The sequence below is a fragment of the Symphalangus syndactylus genome, chromosome 8, assembly GCF_028878055.3.
Source record: "Symphalangus syndactylus isolate Jambi chromosome 8, NHGRI_mSymSyn1-v2.1_pri, whole genome shotgun sequence".
Taxonomy (NCBI): Eukaryota; Metazoa; Chordata; class Mammalia; order Primates; family Hylobatidae; genus Symphalangus; species Symphalangus syndactylus.
In genome coordinates this window covers 85,790,180-85,808,988 of record NC_072430.2, presented here as the reverse complement: position 1 = coordinate 85,808,988, position 18,809 = coordinate 85,790,180, and the positions used below count along the sequence as shown (strand labels likewise).

The 18,809-nt window shown below is 40.1% G+C and overlaps 1 protein-coding gene across 6 annotated transcripts in view; it reads left to right on the top strand.

Moving 5' to 3' along the window:
* The first annotated feature begins 12,263 nt into the window (after nucleotides 1-12,263).
* Nucleotides 12,264-18,809, top strand: part of CERKL (ceramide kinase like) — a 131,361-nt gene continuing 124,815 nt past the window's right edge. For 3 of the 6 annotated variants that reach the window (XM_063645622.1, XM_055289910.2, XM_055289908.2), the window contains exon 1: nucleotides 12,266-12,710. In XM_063645622.1, the coding sequence (XP_063501692.1) occupies nucleotides 12,473-12,710 (238 nt within the window). In that variant the 5' untranslated portion in view covers nucleotides 12,266-12,472. Of the gene's footprint in view, nucleotides 12,711-18,809 lie in introns of all 6 variants that reach the window. The other 3 variants (XM_055289911.2, XM_055289907.2, XM_055289909.2) reach the window with 2 other exon arrangements.

The following is an 18,809-nucleotide window of genomic DNA, read 5'->3' as shown; positions in this document are numbered from 1 at the left end:
CACAGACACACAGCACACAGGAAGAATGGCATGTGAAGGCAAAGGCAGAGACTGGAGCGATGTGTCTACAAACCAAGGGGCCCCAAGGATTTGGGGCAAACATCAGAAGCTGGGAAAGAGACAGGAATTCTCAGCTTCTCCTTCTGAAACCCTAAGAAGGAATCAACCCTGCTGACACCTTGATTTTAAACTTCTTGTCTCCAGAACTGTAATACAATACATTTCTGTTGTAAGCTACCCAGTTTCTGGTGATTTGTTATGGCAGCCCTAGGAAACTGACAGGTATACTAAAATCTCTAATGAACTGATGTTAAATATATATAAGTATAGGAGAGTTCATTTAAATTCTTCTGAAAATGTCTTCTTAAACTTTTAATGATACAGTATATAACAACCAGTATACGTAGTTGGTATCAGGTTAGACATTTAAACAAGCTGACAAAAAACAGCTATTTAATAAACATCTGAATTATATAAAAGTTGTATTGTTTATTGTTCATGTGAATGACTTAAACTGACATCTACATTTAGTGAAGTGTGAATGGGCCTAGCCAATAAATTATGGGTAATTTTTTTAAAGTCTCATCTTTGAACTCACAAAAAAGTATCAAATATCAGCTATTATGTATTCTTCATGTGAAGAAAATGTCATATTTATTTGATTTGTGGATTAGCATATATATTAATAGAGCTTTTGAAAGAACAAATGTAGCATTTTCCCGATTTTGCAGACACTCATTTAACACACAATTTCATATTTTAAAGTACATAATTAAAAAAAAATTTCTAGCCCAAATCAGTTTAAGTGCCATGACTTCTAAAAATTCTGTCTCTATTTTTGGGTTTTATAAGACTTGAGCCAGTACTCTTCTGGTGAGCTTAAGAGGCTAAGACTTCAACTTTAGTTATATGGGGCTTTCATCTGATTACTTGTCTATTTTGATTGCTCTAAATACAAGTTAGTGTTTATTTCATCTGAATGTATTTCATTATAAGTTTTGGTTTTATGTAGATCTGGGGTTCTGTCTTGTTTTAAATCCTGATTGGTCTGTTTGTTTTGGGATAGTTGGTACTTTCATTTCTTATGCTTGCTTTCTTTTTCATTTTGTGCCCACCCTTAGTCAGGTGAGCATCAGTAAGGAATAAAATTTTATTGTTTTAAGCCACTTAAAAAATTTAAAAAACACATAATAACTCTGCCTCTGCTGACTGATAAAGATGCTAACTTATTAAGACAAAATGTTATGCAAGAAGACTTTATTGGAATAGAGAAACTTCCTTTTTATGTAAGAAGTATCAACAGAGACATGTGCCTTTCTTGTGACAAATGTGGTATGTGTGTGGATTAGAGGTCTGGAATGTGGCAGCATTTGGGTACTTGGAGGGGAGAATTTGAGTAGGGTAGAAAGACACACAGGGAGCAGAGGATGATTCTCACCCAGTAGAAAGCAGAATGAAGAAAGAAAGGGGAATTGTCTTTTGCATTATATTATTTGAACTGTGGGATCAAGTCTTTCCATAAGCCATCCCTATGCCTCTAAGTAGGTTTTATTATTTTAAGCTGTTTGAGATGGGTTTTCGGTCACACACAAGAATTGCCTGATACAAGAGAGGCTTTGATTTTGTTGTTGCTTGCTCATTTTTACACACTAAGATGGAGAAAACCCTGGACATAGTGAAGACGAAATTGAAGAAGGTGTTGGGTAGAGTGGAGGGTAGAAGACCTGTAACATAGGTACAGAACTACATTAAACAGGAAGGACACTTATATCCAGATATAGGAGTCAGGGTAGAAAGAGAGAATTTTAGGAGTAAGGGTAACAGAGTAGCAGAAGTTTATTCTTACCGGGGTCCTGTTATGTGACAGTGGAGGCATGTTGACCTTCTGAGTAGGGGAGTTAAAGGAGAACACTGAAGGTTTAGAATAACTTCTCTAAGGATAGAAAGAGAAAGTTTCATCAAGACTAATCAATAATAGGGCAGCAGGGCTTAACGCCAAGCAAATTCAGAGACCATGATATTATAGTAGTTTGTAGTGGCCTCAATCCATCTAATTTTGCAGCATTTTCTCAATGGGCCATACTTAGCAGTGGCAGTGTTTTATGGCATTTGGACAACAGAAGTAAAAGCATTGGTAAGAGAGAAGTTGAAGTGAAACACCATGGGGCTCAGAAAAGCAGAGCTGATCCATCTGGTACACGGGCAAGGATGGTCCTGAACAATTCTGCAGTAAGTTGGAAGATAGCAAAAATACCTAATGAAATTATAGATCTGGGTAAGGAGATTTTTGGCAGAATATTGTAAGGCTAATTGGCTTCTCTTAACTATATGAGATAGGGTTTTACAAGGGAGAGATAAATGAGCATAATTTAGAAGAACTATAGTGGGTCCCAGGCAGACTCTCTGGCTAGAAAATTATTCTGATAGCAAGAAATTAGCCCAAAGCAAAGATGAAAAGTAGGGTACTTCCAATTGAACATGTCATAAGGGCAAGCCTCAATCAAGAGTGTGGCTAGAAGGCACAGCTCACCTGGACAAAAGTGCTCCTAAGAATATTAGCAGCATATACCACAATAACCAGACTTGGACCCAAAGTTGAGAGAGGCCAGTCTCAAAAAAATTTGAGATAATAAAATTTGCATAATACGATACTTTATATACATATATGTTACATATCATATATATCATATTAAAAAGAAAAAAAACCCTGTTTTTCCTTCGGTTCTTTCATATAACCCTTCTGACAACAAATGAGTAGTTTTTCACACACTAAGCAATTCTTTAGTTCTTGCTGGCACCTCCTGGATGTCCTACAATTCAACTCAATTCTCACACAACTGCCCAGAGTCAGTGCAGACCCACAGATTAAAGGCTCAGCCCCAAAAGACTACCCCCCACTTTAGATGTCAATCACAAGTCTCGACTTTGTTTACTTCTGAAGGACCAGCTATAAATTGGAGGAAACCCCTCTTTCGTTCAATAATTTGCTAGAATGGCTCACAAAACTCTGGGAAACATTTACTTATGGTTAACAATTTATTATAAAGGATATAACTCAGAAACAGCCAAATGGAATAGATACATAGGGTGAAAAATGGGGGAAAGGCATGGAGCACAACTCTCTCAGCACCTCCATGTGTTCACCAACCCAGAAGCTCTCAGAACTCCTTCATATAGGGCTTTTATGGAGCTTTATCAGGTAGGAATGATTCATGAAATACTGGCATTGGTGATTAACTTAACCTCCAGCCCCTTTCCCCTCCCTCAACATTGGGAGTGAAGCTAAAAGTTCCAACTCTGTAATCACAGGGTGAGCTTTCCTGGCAACTAGTCCCCCCATCCTTAGGGGGCTTCTGAAAGTCACCTCATTAACATAAACTCAAGTGTGGTTGAAAGGGGATGGTTTTGAATGACAAAAGATGCACCTTTTTCCTTTATCTTTCTGAGTTGTTTCAGGAGCTAGGGAAAAAAGACTAATACTATAACAACAACAACAAAAAATTCAACTTTTGCTTTAATCTCTTGGGAATTACAAGGATTTTTTTAGGAGCTCTGCCCAGAAGCCAGTGATAAGATCAAAATACATATTTCTTCTTATATCACAATTTCACACATGTACATGATATCCGTAAGATAAGTGAACTACATAAAGTAAGCTCACAAAGTTTCTATAGGAGTTTTGTCCATTTACAAACAGTTTGTAAGCTAAAAGTATCTGTGACAAGTCTCAATCAATTTAGAAGTTCATTTTTCCAATGTTAAGGACATGCCTGTGACACAGCCTCAGAAGGTCCTGATGACATGTGCCCAAGGTGATCAGGCTACAGCTTGGTTTTGTACATTTAGGGAGACATAAGACATCAATCAATACATGTAAGATGAATATTAGCTCAGTCCAGAAAAGCAGGACTACTGAAAGTGGAGGATTCCAGGTCATAAGCAGATTCAAAGGTTTTCTGATTGGGAATTGGTTGAGTTATTATCTAAAGACCTGGAATTAATAAAAGGGAATTTATCATGCAGATGAAGCCTTAGGTAGCAGGCTTCAGACAGACTAGATTTTAAAGGTTTCTTATCAGACTTAAAGAGTCTGTTCTAACAGTCTTTAGGTCTCAGTGTTGATGTTAATGCTGGTCAGCTGTGCCTGAATTCCAAAAGAGAGGAGGGTATAATGAGGCATGTCTGAGTCCCTTTTCCCACCATGGCATGAACTAGTTTTTCAGGTTAACTTTGGAATGTCCTTGGCTGAGAGGAGGAGTCCATTGAGATGGTTGGGTGGCTTGGAATTTTATTTTTGGTTTACAAGTTTAACATTAAAAGCCTCTGTACCTCCAATGTTTTATGGATAAAAAGAAGGCTGAAAAAGCTACTTGGCTATAATCATGGGCCATTTCTTGCTGAAAAGAAGAATAAAATGGAGGGCAGAACCAAAAGCCCGGCGGCTACAGCCAAGAGCTGCTGAGAATGATGAATTAGGGAACCACGCTCAGAGAGCAGATCTGGATGTGAGATAGGAACATCCTCTTTCTCAGGGTCTATGAAACTGGCAACACATGCTCTCCTGAATTTCAGAATTGCTATGGACCAGTGACTGTCATGTGCTTTCTATATTTTTTCCCTTTTGAATGGGTGCATCTATCATGTTTATCCTCTGTTTCATTATTGTATGTTGGATTTGTGTGGGAAGATAACATGTGTTTTTAGTTCCTAGGTTCCCAGAATAAGAAGAGCACACTCAAAGAGCGACATTTATGAGATATTGGATTTTTCACTTGATATCATAATTGGGTGAGACTTGAAAGAAAGTGAGCATATTTTGCAAATGGGAGGGATGTTAACCACTGACAACCACATCCACAGGGTCCACTGTATTAGCCTGTCTGCAAAGATGGCTGCCAACAATTCCTTCTGTCCATATATACATTCCCTTTTTTAATGTGACTGTTTCAACTGCCAGCAACTGAAGGGCTTTATTTCCATTTCCATTTCCCCTTGTGACTTGTTTGACTAACAGCAAGAAGCAAAAGTAACGCTATTCCAATTCTTGACCTGGGCCTTAAGAGGCATGACAGCTTCTGCTTTTACTCTCTTGAAACTCAATGTCATTTTTTGAAAGCTCAGGCTAGACTACTCATCATGAGGGACCACATGAAAAGAGATAGGCCCAGCTAGTTTCCACTCATTCCAGCCACTCCAGATGAGATGCCAGACATGCAAATGAAGCCATTTTGGATATTTCAGCCCCAGCTGAGCTTCCAGCTAAATGCAAGTACATTCAGTTGATACCTCATAGAGCAGAACTACTGAGCTGACTTCATCCAACTCACAGAATTATAAGAAATAACAAACCATTGTTGCTTTAAGTCAATACATTTAAATATTTTTGTTATCCAGTTGTAGATGAATTATACAGCTTGGGGGGAAAAAGGAGATAGCACACTGTTAGTTGCCACATCAGTATTCATCCCCAACTTCTTTTTCCTTTTTAGTAGGTCTCACCTCCCACCTGGAAGCTGGAAACACCTTTCCCAGTCACCTGGAAGCTGAAAACACCTTTCCCAGTCTCTCTGGAAGCTACGGCCAGGCATGTTGCCCAATTCTAAACAATAGGACATGAGAGGAGGTCTGCTGGGTGGGATTTTTGAAAATATTTTTTTTTCTGGTTAAGAAAAAAGAAATGCCCAAGGAAAACCTACAAATGCCCCTTCCATTCTTGCTTTTGGACATTTTTTGGGAGAGGGTATGATGCTTAGCACTTCTGCAGCCATCTCGGGACCAACAATAGAATCCTTGTTGCTACCTGGTGATAGTGAAGTAGAAAGCTACAAAACTCTTGATTTCTAATGACATCATATGGGATGAACCAACACAGGAACAGCCTGACTCTGGACTTCTTTTAATGTCAGAAATAAAATCTTATTTGTAAACCACTCTTAGTTGTACAGGTTGTTGACACAGGCACTGAAGTGCCCCCAAATGGTGATGAATAATGAGGCAAAAGTCAAAGCAAGTCTAGTACCAAATTTTTTGATGCCTATGGGTAAGAAGCTCAAGAAAGTGAGGTATTTTCTTTCTTTTTTAAATTTATTTTTATTTTTGTGGGTATATAGATGTATACATTAGTCAGCTATTTTCAATAGTGAGAAGGGATGTTGCCACTTAGTATAATGCCTTTTTCATAGCTATCATAGAAACCATATATACATATGGTATAGAAAATGAGGATAGATTTCTGACTTAAACTGCCTATTTCATTTGTGTGCCTGGTTACACCTAATTTAAGACTCTACAATACAGCATTGCTAGCAATTACTGTGAGAATATTTCAAGCTCCCTATTTGCTGGAAATACATTTCATTTTTTTGTTCCAAGTTTATGAATATTAGAACCTACCTAAAAAGGAGCTTTCAAAAACTTGAGGAAAGGAAAAGGGAGGGCCTACTTTTCTTGCCTGTGTTACTTCTTGTTACTGCTGATTGAGATGCTAGAGATCATATTGGGTGAGATGTGTCTTAGAATACAGCTGAGCAATTCACTTTTAACAGTTTCCATCTGAGTACAAAAAACTGGTACGTGCAGAAAATTTGATATTCTGACTTGGCGGGATTCTAGGATTTGTTCTATTTTTTTCTGTAATTGTTGTAGGGACATATGGCCCTGTACCTTTTGGGCAGCAGGAGCCAGAATAGCAGGAACATTCTGACAAAATTCCCACTCAGCATGAGAGGGAAGCAGTCCCCTTGATACATTGATGATGTGCCCATTTAGCATTACAAGTGTTTAAGAGGTGGACACAACTAAAACTCACCTCACTCAAAATATATATTGACACGGAGAAGGTAAATACAATTTGCTGTTATTAACCTCTCTTCTCACCATTGAGACATGTTAAATATCTGAAATTAATAAAGGAATTAAATTTAAAAAGTTTACTTATCATGCATTTAACACATTTACTGAGCATCTGTTATATAAATACACTGTTTTAGGCACAAGAGATAGAGCCATAAATAAGCAGATTAAATCACTATTCTCAACTGAGGTACTAATCCGATATAAGAGAGGAGACAGAAATAAGTAAACATTATAAATCAACTACATACTTTTACATGGTATAAAGTGCAATTAAGAAAATATTATTGAATAAAGGTCAATTTTGGAATGGTTGGGCAGGGAAGACCTTCTGAGGTGACAAGAAGTTGGCCTGGGCACCATGTGAAGCTCTACCATGATGAAAAGTGTTCCAGACAGAGTAGACAGCAACAGCAGAGGCCCTGAATGAGAATGAACTTGGCTTATCTGCAGAGTAGAATGAAGGCCAGTGTGGTAGGACACATACTAATAATAGAAGAAAACTGATAGAAAAGAGGGTTTGAGCAGGTGGGCAGGAATTGGACAATATGGTATCTCATATGTCACAATAGAAGTTTGGATTTTATTCTACATTCAGTGAGAAGTTCTTAATAAAAAAAAATTCCATAAACTGGAGTTTGAGAAAGAACTATGTTGATGATAGCATAAGCCCTCAATCATTTGTCACATAAACTCCAAACTTCAGCAGAGACTCAGGGAGATCAAAGGGACTATCATAGGATTACCCACTGGCTAAAATTCAGATCCACGGCAGTTGGTCCTGATTGGAATTAGACTTCCTTGTCTGTTGCCCTCATTGCAGTGGGTCTGAATGTCTCTGTCGGCTGTGAATTTTTCTCCCTCTATCTGTGGCACTGAGAAGGTGGCCCAGACTTCCAGGGTCTGTCTCATTGGCCTATTACTTGGGGATTTGCTGCCCTTCTTCTGGAAGTTTCAGTATTTGTTTTCAGAGCATACTTAAAGGCCTCCTGAAAGCAATGCTAACAATAGCAGAATGTATTTTATGGTCTTCTACTCAGACTTGGATTTTTAAGAACCAGGGATGGAGACTGTGTTTCCAGATCTAGTCAAATCCCTTCCAAACATAAAGCAACAAAGTGCCTTTTAAACTAGGACCTGTACTGTTTAATGCTCTGGAAACAAATACCCAAGTTTCAGGCAAAGGAGGGAAAGCTATGTTCAGGAAGCTTCCTGAAAGTTTTTTGAAAGCAATTTTCATGCATTAGTATTATATATATATATGCACGAATCACTAATGAGACAATTGATCTTCAGGAACTAACGTGAAATAATTAGGGTATCTTGGTATTATTTTTATAGATAAATGTTGAAGTTCATTCATTCTTTCAGATATTAATTGAGCACTTACTGTGTACTAAGAACTGTGATAGATACTGGGAATTTAATGGTGAACAAGATAAATTCTCTGCCATCAAGGAGCTTATATTCTAACAAACTTAAAATTTACTGAGTGTTCTCTGTATTTCAGTATTGTTACTAAGTGCACTAACTTAGTGGGGAAGCTAGACAATAAACAAAGAAGTATGTAATAAGAATCAACAGTAAGTGCTGTAAAGAATACTAAAGCAGGTTATGGTAGACAGATTAATGGCAGCCTGAAGATGTCCATGTTTCAATCCCCAGAACCTGTGAATATGTTACCTTACATAGCAAAAGAGGCTTTGAAAACATAATTAAGAGTTATCTGGGCAGGCCCAATGTAATCATAAGAGTCCTTATAAGACGGGGCGACAAAGGTCAAAGACAGAGGAAAAGGGACGATTTAAGGATAGAAGCAAAGAGGAGAGATGTTAGACTGCTGGCTTTGAAGATGGAAAAAGTGAACCGGAGCCAAAACAAACAAAACAGAACAAAAGAAAATCCACAGGTGACCTCTAGAAAAGGGGTCCCCAATCTCTGGGCCATGGACCAGTACCTGTCTGTGGCCTGTTAGGAATCAGGCCGCCCAGCAGGAGGTGAGTGGTGACTGGTGGACAAGCAAGCCTTACCACCTGAGCCCTGTCTCCTGTCAGGTCAGTGGCAGCATCAGATTCTCATAGCAGCCTGAATCCTACTGTGAACTGCATATGCAAGGGATCTAATTTGTGCTCCTTATGAGAATCTAATGCCTCCAAAATGCCCATCCCTCCAAACTGCCCCCATCCGTGGAAAAACTGTCTTCCACAAAACCAGTCCCTGGTGCCAAAAAGGTTGGGGACCGCTGCTCTAGAAGCTGGAAAAGAGGAGATATATTTTCCTCTAGAGCCTACAGAAGGAATACAGGCCTGCTGGCACCTTGATTTTAGTCCTGTGAAACTGATTTTGGATTTCTGACCTCCAGAAATGTAAAACAATGCATTGGTTTTGTTTCAAGTCACTAAATTTGTGCTAATTAGATACAGCAGCAGTAAGAAATGAATACACAGGTTTACAGGATGGTGAATTATGGAGGGTGTTCAGGAATGGCCTCTTTGAGGTGGTGGCCTTTAAACAGAAAAATGAGCAAAGTGAAGGAATGAACCATCTGGTGGGGAGAAAAGCATTCCAGTCAGAGGCAACAGCAAATGCAAATGCTCTGAGAAGGGATTATTCTTCTCAATGTGTTTGAGGACTGGCAAGAAGGCTTTGTGTGAATGAGCAAGGGGAAAAAGTTAGTAGGTGATCTCGGAGACATAGCCGGGGTCCAGATTATAAAGGACCTCTCGCCTTCCTAAGCATTTTGACTTTATTCCAAGAATAATGGGAAGTCAATGGAAGGTTGTGAGCAGGGTTATATGCTCTCGTTATTTTTTAAAGGCACAATGTAACTCCAAAATGGAAAATCAGCTCTGGGCTGGAGGTGCCAGCACAGGGGAAACGGAAACCAGAGAGCTGGGCTGGGAGAGCAGAGACTGAAGTTGTCCAGCCGAGGGGTGCAGAAATGCAGACTGCAATGACAGCAGGCAGAAAGGACTATATGTTCTAGACGGAACGGACAGGATTTGCTGGTAGATTGGATTGAAGGCATGAGACAAAGGAGACATGGATGCTATCAAGGATTTTGATACTACAGATTTGAAACATTCTGAGAGGGACAGGTTTGTGATGGAAAATCATGAGTCTGGTTTTAGATGTTTTAGAAGCTTATTGGACAGCCAAGTAGAGATGTCAGGTAGGCAGTTGGACATAATACCTAAAGTTCAGGAGAGTGGTTGGACCTGGTGACATCATTTGCAGAACGCTGGACTGTACATAAAGCATGGGACAGTGTGTGGATAGATCCTAAAGACAGAGCCCTAGGGCACTCCAGCCCTGGAAGAGGGCAGCTTATCAAAGGAAAAAGAGAAAGAAAGAAGGAAACACAACTCTTACTACTTCCATCTTCAGGACAATTCAAAGCCACTGTTTTTGACTTCCTGGCTTGAGTGAAGCCTGAAAAATGGCAACTTGCCCCCTTGCAAAGCTCCTAAGGAGTAGCCATTGGCTTGGCCTGTTTGCACTGGCTCTGGGTGAGCTTTTAAAATGCCAGTGAGCTCTAATTGTGTTGATTGCCTAACAGCTGTGAATACAAGATGCTGACTCCAGAACTGCAACTCATTCTGCGAAGGGCACCATCCTTTTCCCTCTAATGACTGCTGAACAGAGCCACCTGAAGCCTGCATGGGGTTTAGCAGCAGCTGCACTTCTACTCTAAGAAATAGCTCATTGCAGTCAGACCAAACTGAAGCTCTTCCTTGCTTTTCTTCGAAGCTTGGATACTTATTGTCAGAGCATTAAACAGTAAGAGTCCTAGCTTAACTGGTGCACAGTGCTTTATGTTTGGTAGGGATCTGGTTAGGCCTACAAACCATCTGAGCTAAGAACCTTGAGAAACTCCTGCTATAGTTAGCTCTTTCTGTGACTTTGCAGTGTGACCAGGAATGAGGACAGAATAAGAATTTGCTGCCTCTATGATAGAACTGTTTAGGCACTAGAACACTGGAACTAGATCTACAACCCTATGAATTTAATTTCCTCTTCAACTCCCCTACTCCTTTTTTTCAATATGATGATAATGACCTACTCCTTTTTTTTAATATGATGATAATGACCTTGTTAAAAAAAAAAAAAAAGCCTTCTGCTTTACTTCCCAACCTGCTCCTCTTCCCAGGGACTCACTTTCTTCCTGACTGCTTCCCCATTACAAGTACTCAGCTCCCTGTATTATCACCCTGCTTAGAGCAGCCATTATCAGCCTTGGCTGAACATTGGAATTACCTGGGAACTTTTAAAAATCCGGAAGTCAGGCCGGGCGCGGTGGCTCACGCTTGTAATCCCAGCACTTTGGGAGGCCGAGGCGGGCGGATCACGAGGTCAGGAGATCGAGACCACAGTGAAACCCCGTCTCTACTAAAAATAAAAAAAATTAGCCGGGCGTGGTGGCGGGCGCCTGTAGTCCCAGCTACTCGGAGAGGCTGAGGCAGGAGAATGGTGTGAACCCGGGAGGCGGAGCTTGCAGTGAGCCGAGATTGTGCCACTGCACTCCAGCCTGGGCAATAGAGTGAGACTCTGTCTCAAAAAAAAAAAAAAAAAAAAAAAAAAAAAAAAAAAAAAAAAAAAAAAAAATCCGGAAGTCTGGGTCTCGCCTCCAGAGATTCCAGCTTAATTGTCTTGAGCGTGGCCTGGACATTTGGGTTTTCAAAACTTCCCTATGTAACTTTAATGTGCAACCACTATTGAGAATCACTAGCCTCCAGACTCTCTGTGTTTTCAAAATTGAGCAGCTGATTTTAGAAATCTGTTATCAGAAGAAAAGGGTGAATCCCCCCAGGGCTCTTCTCCTTTTCCAGGTGACACTTCTTTATGGCAGTGCGTGAAAGAGAAGCCCTGCTGCTTGTAATCTCCCTCAAGGGAGTGCAAGATCCAGGCAAAGACTGCAGAGGAGATACCTTGGGGGAAAGTAGGACCCTAAATACTTACACCTGGAGGCACGTAATTACCTTTAATACTGAATTTGTCAGATGCGAATTTGTCTATGCAAACCAGGGCCTTATCTCTAGCTTCCCCTCAGGGGTTTTGGGAAGTGCGCTAGTACTCTGAAACAGGGTTGTAAACCATCACCTCTGCTCTCCAGGGAACCCTCTGGAAAGGAGGTGGAGAAACAGAGGCTTCCACCCTTGCAACTCTTAAGTGTGTTCCTTGGCCAGCGGGATCCATCACCTAGTATTTTCTTAGATATGTGGTATTTGGGGGCCAGTCCCACACCTATTCAATAAGAATCTCCATTTGAACAAGATGCCCAAGGGATGATATGCAAGTTTAAGATTGAGGAGGGCTGGTTTAACTCGAGGGTGACGAAAAGTACGAAATCGTACTTCACAGGAGAAGCTAGGCGGAGGGAGCCACTTATTCTTCCTCTTGCAGCTGGGTCTTTTTGTGGTGAGTGGCGAAGCGGCGAGGCTGGCAGGCCAGGGTGCTGGACTGGGTCAGGCGCGGCCCCGCCTCCCTCCTGGGTCCCTGCCCTGCGCGCCGTTGCTGTGGCAGCGCAGGACGCGGCTAGAACTGGGCCTGCCGCGCCTTCCACCTCTTTCTCCAAAGGCCTCCCCGGACCCCTGGCTCAGGCCCAGCCTGCGACTCCGCCATGCCCTGGAGGAGGCGCAGGAACCGGGTGAGTGCCCTGGAGGGCGGCCGGGAGGAAGAGGCGCCACCGGAGGCTGCCGCTGTGCCTTCGGCGCTGTTAACGTCCCCGCAGCAGACGGAGGCGGCGGCCGAGCGGATTCTGCTCCGGGGCATCTTCGAGATCGGGAGGGACAGCTGTGACGTGGTGCTGGGCGAGCGAGCACTGCGGTGGCGGCCCATTCAGCCCGAGCGCCCGGCGGGTGAGTGCCCGGCCCCAAGCGTCTTCGCCTCCCTCCGCGCTTCCTCCCTTTCGGCGGCCCAAGGCCTGCACCCACGCGCTTTCGCTCCACCCTCCCCTTTTCTCTCCTCCCCTCCCCGTGCTCTCCTCACTGCCCGGACGTGTTACCGAGTCCCCAAGTCGCCGCCTCCTCCTTCCCAACCGGGAACTCACGCCCCTCGCCCCACCCCAGAACCCCACCCCAGAACCCAACCCCAGAAGCCCCAGGGATTCTTTCGCTACCTAGCCGCCTCCCGCCTCCGGGACCTTCCCCGGACCAAACGTCACACTCAGCTTTTGCTCAGTCTCAGCAGAAAATCTTGAGCCCCAAAGGGGAGGTAATTTACAAATGTGAGAAGGTCACCTACTCCGCCCCTCCAAGTTGAAAAAGTTTTAATCCATCAACTTTGATGGCACATTGAAACTATAAACATCTTACAGATTATGCCTACACAAGAGTTCTGAATCCAACTCTCGTTTTGCTGACTTGAAAATATAACTCCAGAGCTTTGGGAGTGTTTCTGGATATTTTTCTGCCCCTCAACTTCCTTGCCATTGTCTAGAATTAAGACTTCTTCAGGCTCGGTCCAGAAACTTTTGATTTTTAATATTGACCCTAGAATATTGGATCACAGTTTTGTGATGCTTAGTTACGTCAAGCGGTTTGCTTACGTTTGCCTTTTATTGACTTAAAATTTTAGTTACCTAAAAAAGTTATAATGCTGTAGTTTACAACAGAAATACTTCGAGTCTATTTTCACGTCTTAGTCAAATAGACTTATAGACTTAACAGATATTTTATAAAGACCATTTTACAAGTCTTATAAGTAGACTTTCATATAGTCTTATTTCTAAGTCCAAACTTGAGAAATACTCCCCATTGTTGAATTAGCTTAGATGTGAGTGGTGAAAGATGAAACGGGGGAGGAACTACATCAAGGTTACTCTACTTGCAAGGAGATAACTTGGGGGAAACGGAATTTGGTATTCAACCTCTTTTAGCTAAATACAAATTTATGAAATTAAAAAAATTGCCTTCCCCTGTTGGAAAACAAGACACAGTGTGCTACTTATGTTACAGAATAGACTCACTGTCTTAAAGTCTTACTCAAAAGTCTAACAAAAGGAAACCAACTAGCCAGGGATTCAGCACTGGTTGCGATTGTGTATTCTGCCTGTGCTGCATGTGCCATGCTCGCTCACTTCACAAAAACAGTCTTTGACCTTAAAGTGTTTTCAGGTGTTTTAAAAACCAAGGTGTATTTTCTTGAACCTTTTAAGTTAAAAGCTAGGGATATAGCTATAGAATTATTTGTAAGTCTTTCAGGCAATTCGAGTTATGCAATATAGAAGTTTATAATTAGAGTTTGGATTAACCCAAAGAGCCAATTTAACCCACAGCTGAAATACTAAAGAATTAAAATGAGACATTGCGCAATGAGAGGTCATACAAACCAATGTTGCAGTATTTGTGTACAAAAAAAGCAAACAATGACATGAGAAAAGAAATGCTCTTTTATATTGAGTGGTGATTAAGGTAAAATAGGTTTAATTAGCGCACCCCTGGCAGTAGAGTTCTAAAATACATCTTGACAGATTTGTAACTTTAAAGGTTGCAAGTACTGATTCTTTGTTTAATTATGCCCTAAAACCATTTGGTGGTCTTTTCCTTCATACAGGTGTACCCTTTTTCTTTGTAATTAATACCTGGTATTCAAACCACTTTGGGCCTCTAAAATTGGGGGCACAGAAGCCTAGAGCCTTAGTAAATACTTCTGTTTATGGAAGAAACCAAGAGATGTTTTATTTAGGTAAAATATAGCCAGGCGTGGTGGTGTGCGCCTGTAATCCCAGCTACTTGGGAGGCTGAGGCAGGTGAATCGCTTGCACCTGGGAGGTGGAGGTTGCTGTGAGCCAAGATCACGCCACTGCACTCCAGCCTGGGCAACAAGAGTGAAACTCCATCTCAAAAAGCACCACAAACAAACAAAAACAAACACTGGGAAATAAGAAGGAGATATTAAGAGATGATATATTTAAATGTTAGAAATACTCTGTTGTTGAATAAGCTTAGATGTGAGTGGTAAAAGATTAAATGGAAGAAGAGCTACATCAAAGTTACTGTACTTGGGAGGACATGATATGGTAAGATGTGGTGGGGGGAGAGCACGTCCAATTGCTGGTTGGCAAGTGACTGGCTGCTTCAGAAAAGGATGAGGGTGGGTAGGGGAGGTCACTGGAGATTATTGGAACATACCTATGTTTTCAAGACTGCTTAGTTTTTAAACCTCATAGTACTTTGTTTTCACTGATGAAATAAAATACTATGTGATTTTTTTCTAATTTTCCATCTTGAGTAATGAGCAAAGACATTAATGTATTTTATGAAGGCTATGACTGCCAAAACTGGGACAAATTGATGGTCTTGTTGGCAGGGTAAATGAGCATAACCGTAGTAATTGTAGTTCTTTTTATTGGGTTCAGGGGTGACCTGGAATAATGGATGTGTTATCACCCTTCCTTGTAGAAGTGAGGCTTTCGAAAAGAGGCTATAAGTCGAGTTGGGAGGCACAAAGTATCAGCGCTTTTTGGGGATTTTTTTTTTTAAGTAGAGAAATATTTTAAATGTGTGATATAATGTTATGCATGTGCTTCCTAAGCACATTAACTCAACCAGATCCAACAGCTGGTCTAATAACTTTAATTGTTTAAAAAAATTTTAATGGGCACATTGTAATTGTACATATTTATGAGATACTATTTGATGTTTTGATATTTATGTTGTACAGTTATCCAATCAAAGTAGTGTGTCCTTCACCTCACACTTTCATCATTTCCTTGTGGGTTAGAACATTCAAAAGACTCTCTTCTAGTTATTTTGTAATATATAGTATTTTACTGTTAACCGTAGTCACCATACTATGCAACGAAACACCATAATTTATTCTTCCTACTTAGTTATAACTTTGTGTCTGTTGACTAACCTCTCCCCATCCTTCCTTCTCCCCTCCCCTTCCCAGTCTCTGGTAACTATTCTAATCTCTGCCTTATCTGTATCAACCTTCTATAATAGAAAAAGATTCTACATGTGAGTGACATCGTGTGGTATTTGTCTTTCTGTGTCTGGGTTACTTCTTTAACATGATGTCCTCCAGGCTTAGCATTCACAATTGACTGGACTTTATTTTTTAATGGCTGACTAGTATCCCATTATGTTTCTATATCACATTTTCTTTATTCATCCATTGTTGTACGCTTAGGTTGATTCCCTATCTTGGCCATTGTGAATAGTGCTGCAATAAACATGGGAGTGCAGATCTCTTCAACATACTCATTTTATTTCCTTTGGATGCATACCCAGTAGTGGGATTGCTGGATCGTATGATACTTCTATTTTTAATTGTTTTAGGAACTTCCATGCTGTTTTCCATAATGACTGTACTAGTTTACAATCATACCAACAGTGTGTAAGTGTTCCCTTTTCTCCATATCTGTGTCAGTACTTATTTTCTTTTGTCTTTTTGGCAATAGCCATTCTAACTGGAGTGAGGTGTATCTAATTGTGGTTTTGATTTGCATTTCCCTGACGATTAGTGATGTCAAGCATCTTTTAAATGTACCTGTTGATCATTTGTACGTCTTCTTTTGAGACCTATCAATTAAAGTCTTTTGCCCATTTAAAAAACCAAGTTGGCCAGGCACAGTGGCTCACGCCTGTAATCCCAGCACTTTGGGAGGCCGAGGCAGGCAGATCACGAGGTCAGGAGATCGAGACCATCCTAGCCAACATGGGGAAACCCTGTCTCTACTAAAAATACAAAAATTAGCCGGGTGTGCTGGCACGTGCCTGTAGTCACAGCTACTTGGGAGGCTGAGGCAGGAGAATTGCTTGAACCCAGGAGGTGGAGATTGCAGTGAGCCGAGATAGTGCCAGTGTACTCCAGCCTGGTAACAGAGTGAGACTTCATTTCAAAAAAAAAAAAAAAAAAAAACATTTTTATTTTTTCTAGTGAATTAAGTTTCTTATGTATTTTGGGTTTTATCCCTTTGTTGCATGAATAGATTGCAAATATTTTTCTCCCGTTCTGCAGCTGTTTTCACTTTGTTAATAGTTTTCTTCAAGGTGCAAAGTTTTTTAGTTTGATGTAATCTTATTTTGTGCTTTTGAGGTCTTATTTTAAAAATCCTTGCTCAGTTCAGTGTCGAGAATAATTTCCCTTTTTCTTGTAATTTCATAGTTTCAAGTTTTACATTTTAAATCTTTAATCTATTTTTATTTTTGTATATGGTGAGAGGGGAGGGGTTTAATCTCATTCTTCTGCATGTGAATATCTAATTTTCCTAGTACCATTTGTTGAAGAGACTGTCTTTTTCCCAGTGCATGTTCTTGACATCTTAAAAAATCAGTTGGCTGCTGTAGGTGCAAAAATTTATTTCTGGGCTTTCCATTTTATTTCATTGGTCTGTCTGGTTTTATGCTAGTACCATGCTGTGTTAGTATAGTTTTATTGTGTATTTCAAAGTCAGGTAGTATGATACTTCCAGTTTTGTTCTTTTTGCTCAGGATTGCTTTGGCTATTTGGGGTTTTTTTGTGGTTGTACATGAATTTTCAGATTGTTTCATTTCTGTAAAGAATGGTGTTGGTATTCTGATAGCGATTGCATTAAATCCATAGATCACTTTGGGTAGCATGGCCATTTTAACAATATAATTATTTCAATCCATGAACATGTACTATCTTCCCATTTATTGATGTGGGAAGATACTTTCTTTCATCAAAGTTTTATACTTTTCAGTGTAGAGATTCTTTCACTTCCTTGGTTATTTCTAGGTATCTTTTTTTTTTTTTTAAAGTAACTACTATAAATGGAATTTTCTTCATTTTTCACATAGTACAATATTAGTGTATAGAAATGCTACTGATTTTTATATGTTGATTTTGTGTCTTGCAACTTTACTGAATTCTAACAGTTCTTTTGTGGAGCATTTTGGGTTTTCTATCTATAAGATCATATCTTCTGCAAACAGGGACAGTTTGACATGCTTCTTTCCAATTTGGATGCTCGTTACTTCTTTCTCTTGCCCAGTTTATCTGGCTAGAACTTTCAGTAGTATGTTGAATAGAAATTGTGAAAGTGGGCATCCTTTTCTTGTTATTGATCTTAGAATTGATCTCGTTATTGGTCTTTTCCCATTCAGTATGATGTTAGCTGTGTATTTGTCATATGTGGCCTTTGTGTTGAAGTACAAACCTTCCATACCTAATTTGTTGGGTTTTTAATCATGAAATTATGCCACATTTTGTCAAAGGCTTTTAATGCATCTATTAAAATGATCATACAGTTTTTGTCTTTCTGTTAATATGTATCACATTTACTGCTTTGTATATGTTAAACCATTCTTGCATCCCTCTGATCCCACTGATGAATCGCACTTGAACATAGCAAGTTATCTTTCTAATGTGCTGTTGGATTTGGTTTGCTAATATCTTGAGAATTTTTGCACCTGTGTTAATCAGGGATATTGTACTATAGTTTTCTGTGTTGTATTGTTATCTGATTTTGGAATTAGGGTAATGCTTGACTCATGAAATGTTTGGAAGTATTCCCTTTGCTTCAGTTTTCTGAAATATCTTGAGAGGAATTGATATTGGTTTGTTAAATGTTTGGTTGAGTTCACAGTGAAGCCATTAGTTTCTGGGCTTTTCTTTGATGAAAGACTTTATTACTGATTCAATTTCCTCACTTATTATTGGTCTGGTCAGATTTTATATGTCTTCCTAATTTAATCTTGGTAGGTTGTATGTGTCTGGGACTTCATTTTTTCTATGTTGTCAAATTTGATGAAATTTGTTGAAAACCAACTCTAAATTTTGTTCATCTTTTGAAATTATTTTTAGTCTCTATTTCATTTATTTCTCCTCTGAGTTGAATTATTTCCTTACTTCTACCAACTTTGGGATTAGTTTGTTCTGTTCTTTTTTTTCTTTTTTTCTTTTACTTTTTTTTTGAGATGGAGTTTCGCTCTTGCTACCCAGGCTGGAGTGCAATGGTGCGATCTTGGCTCACTGCAACCTCTGCC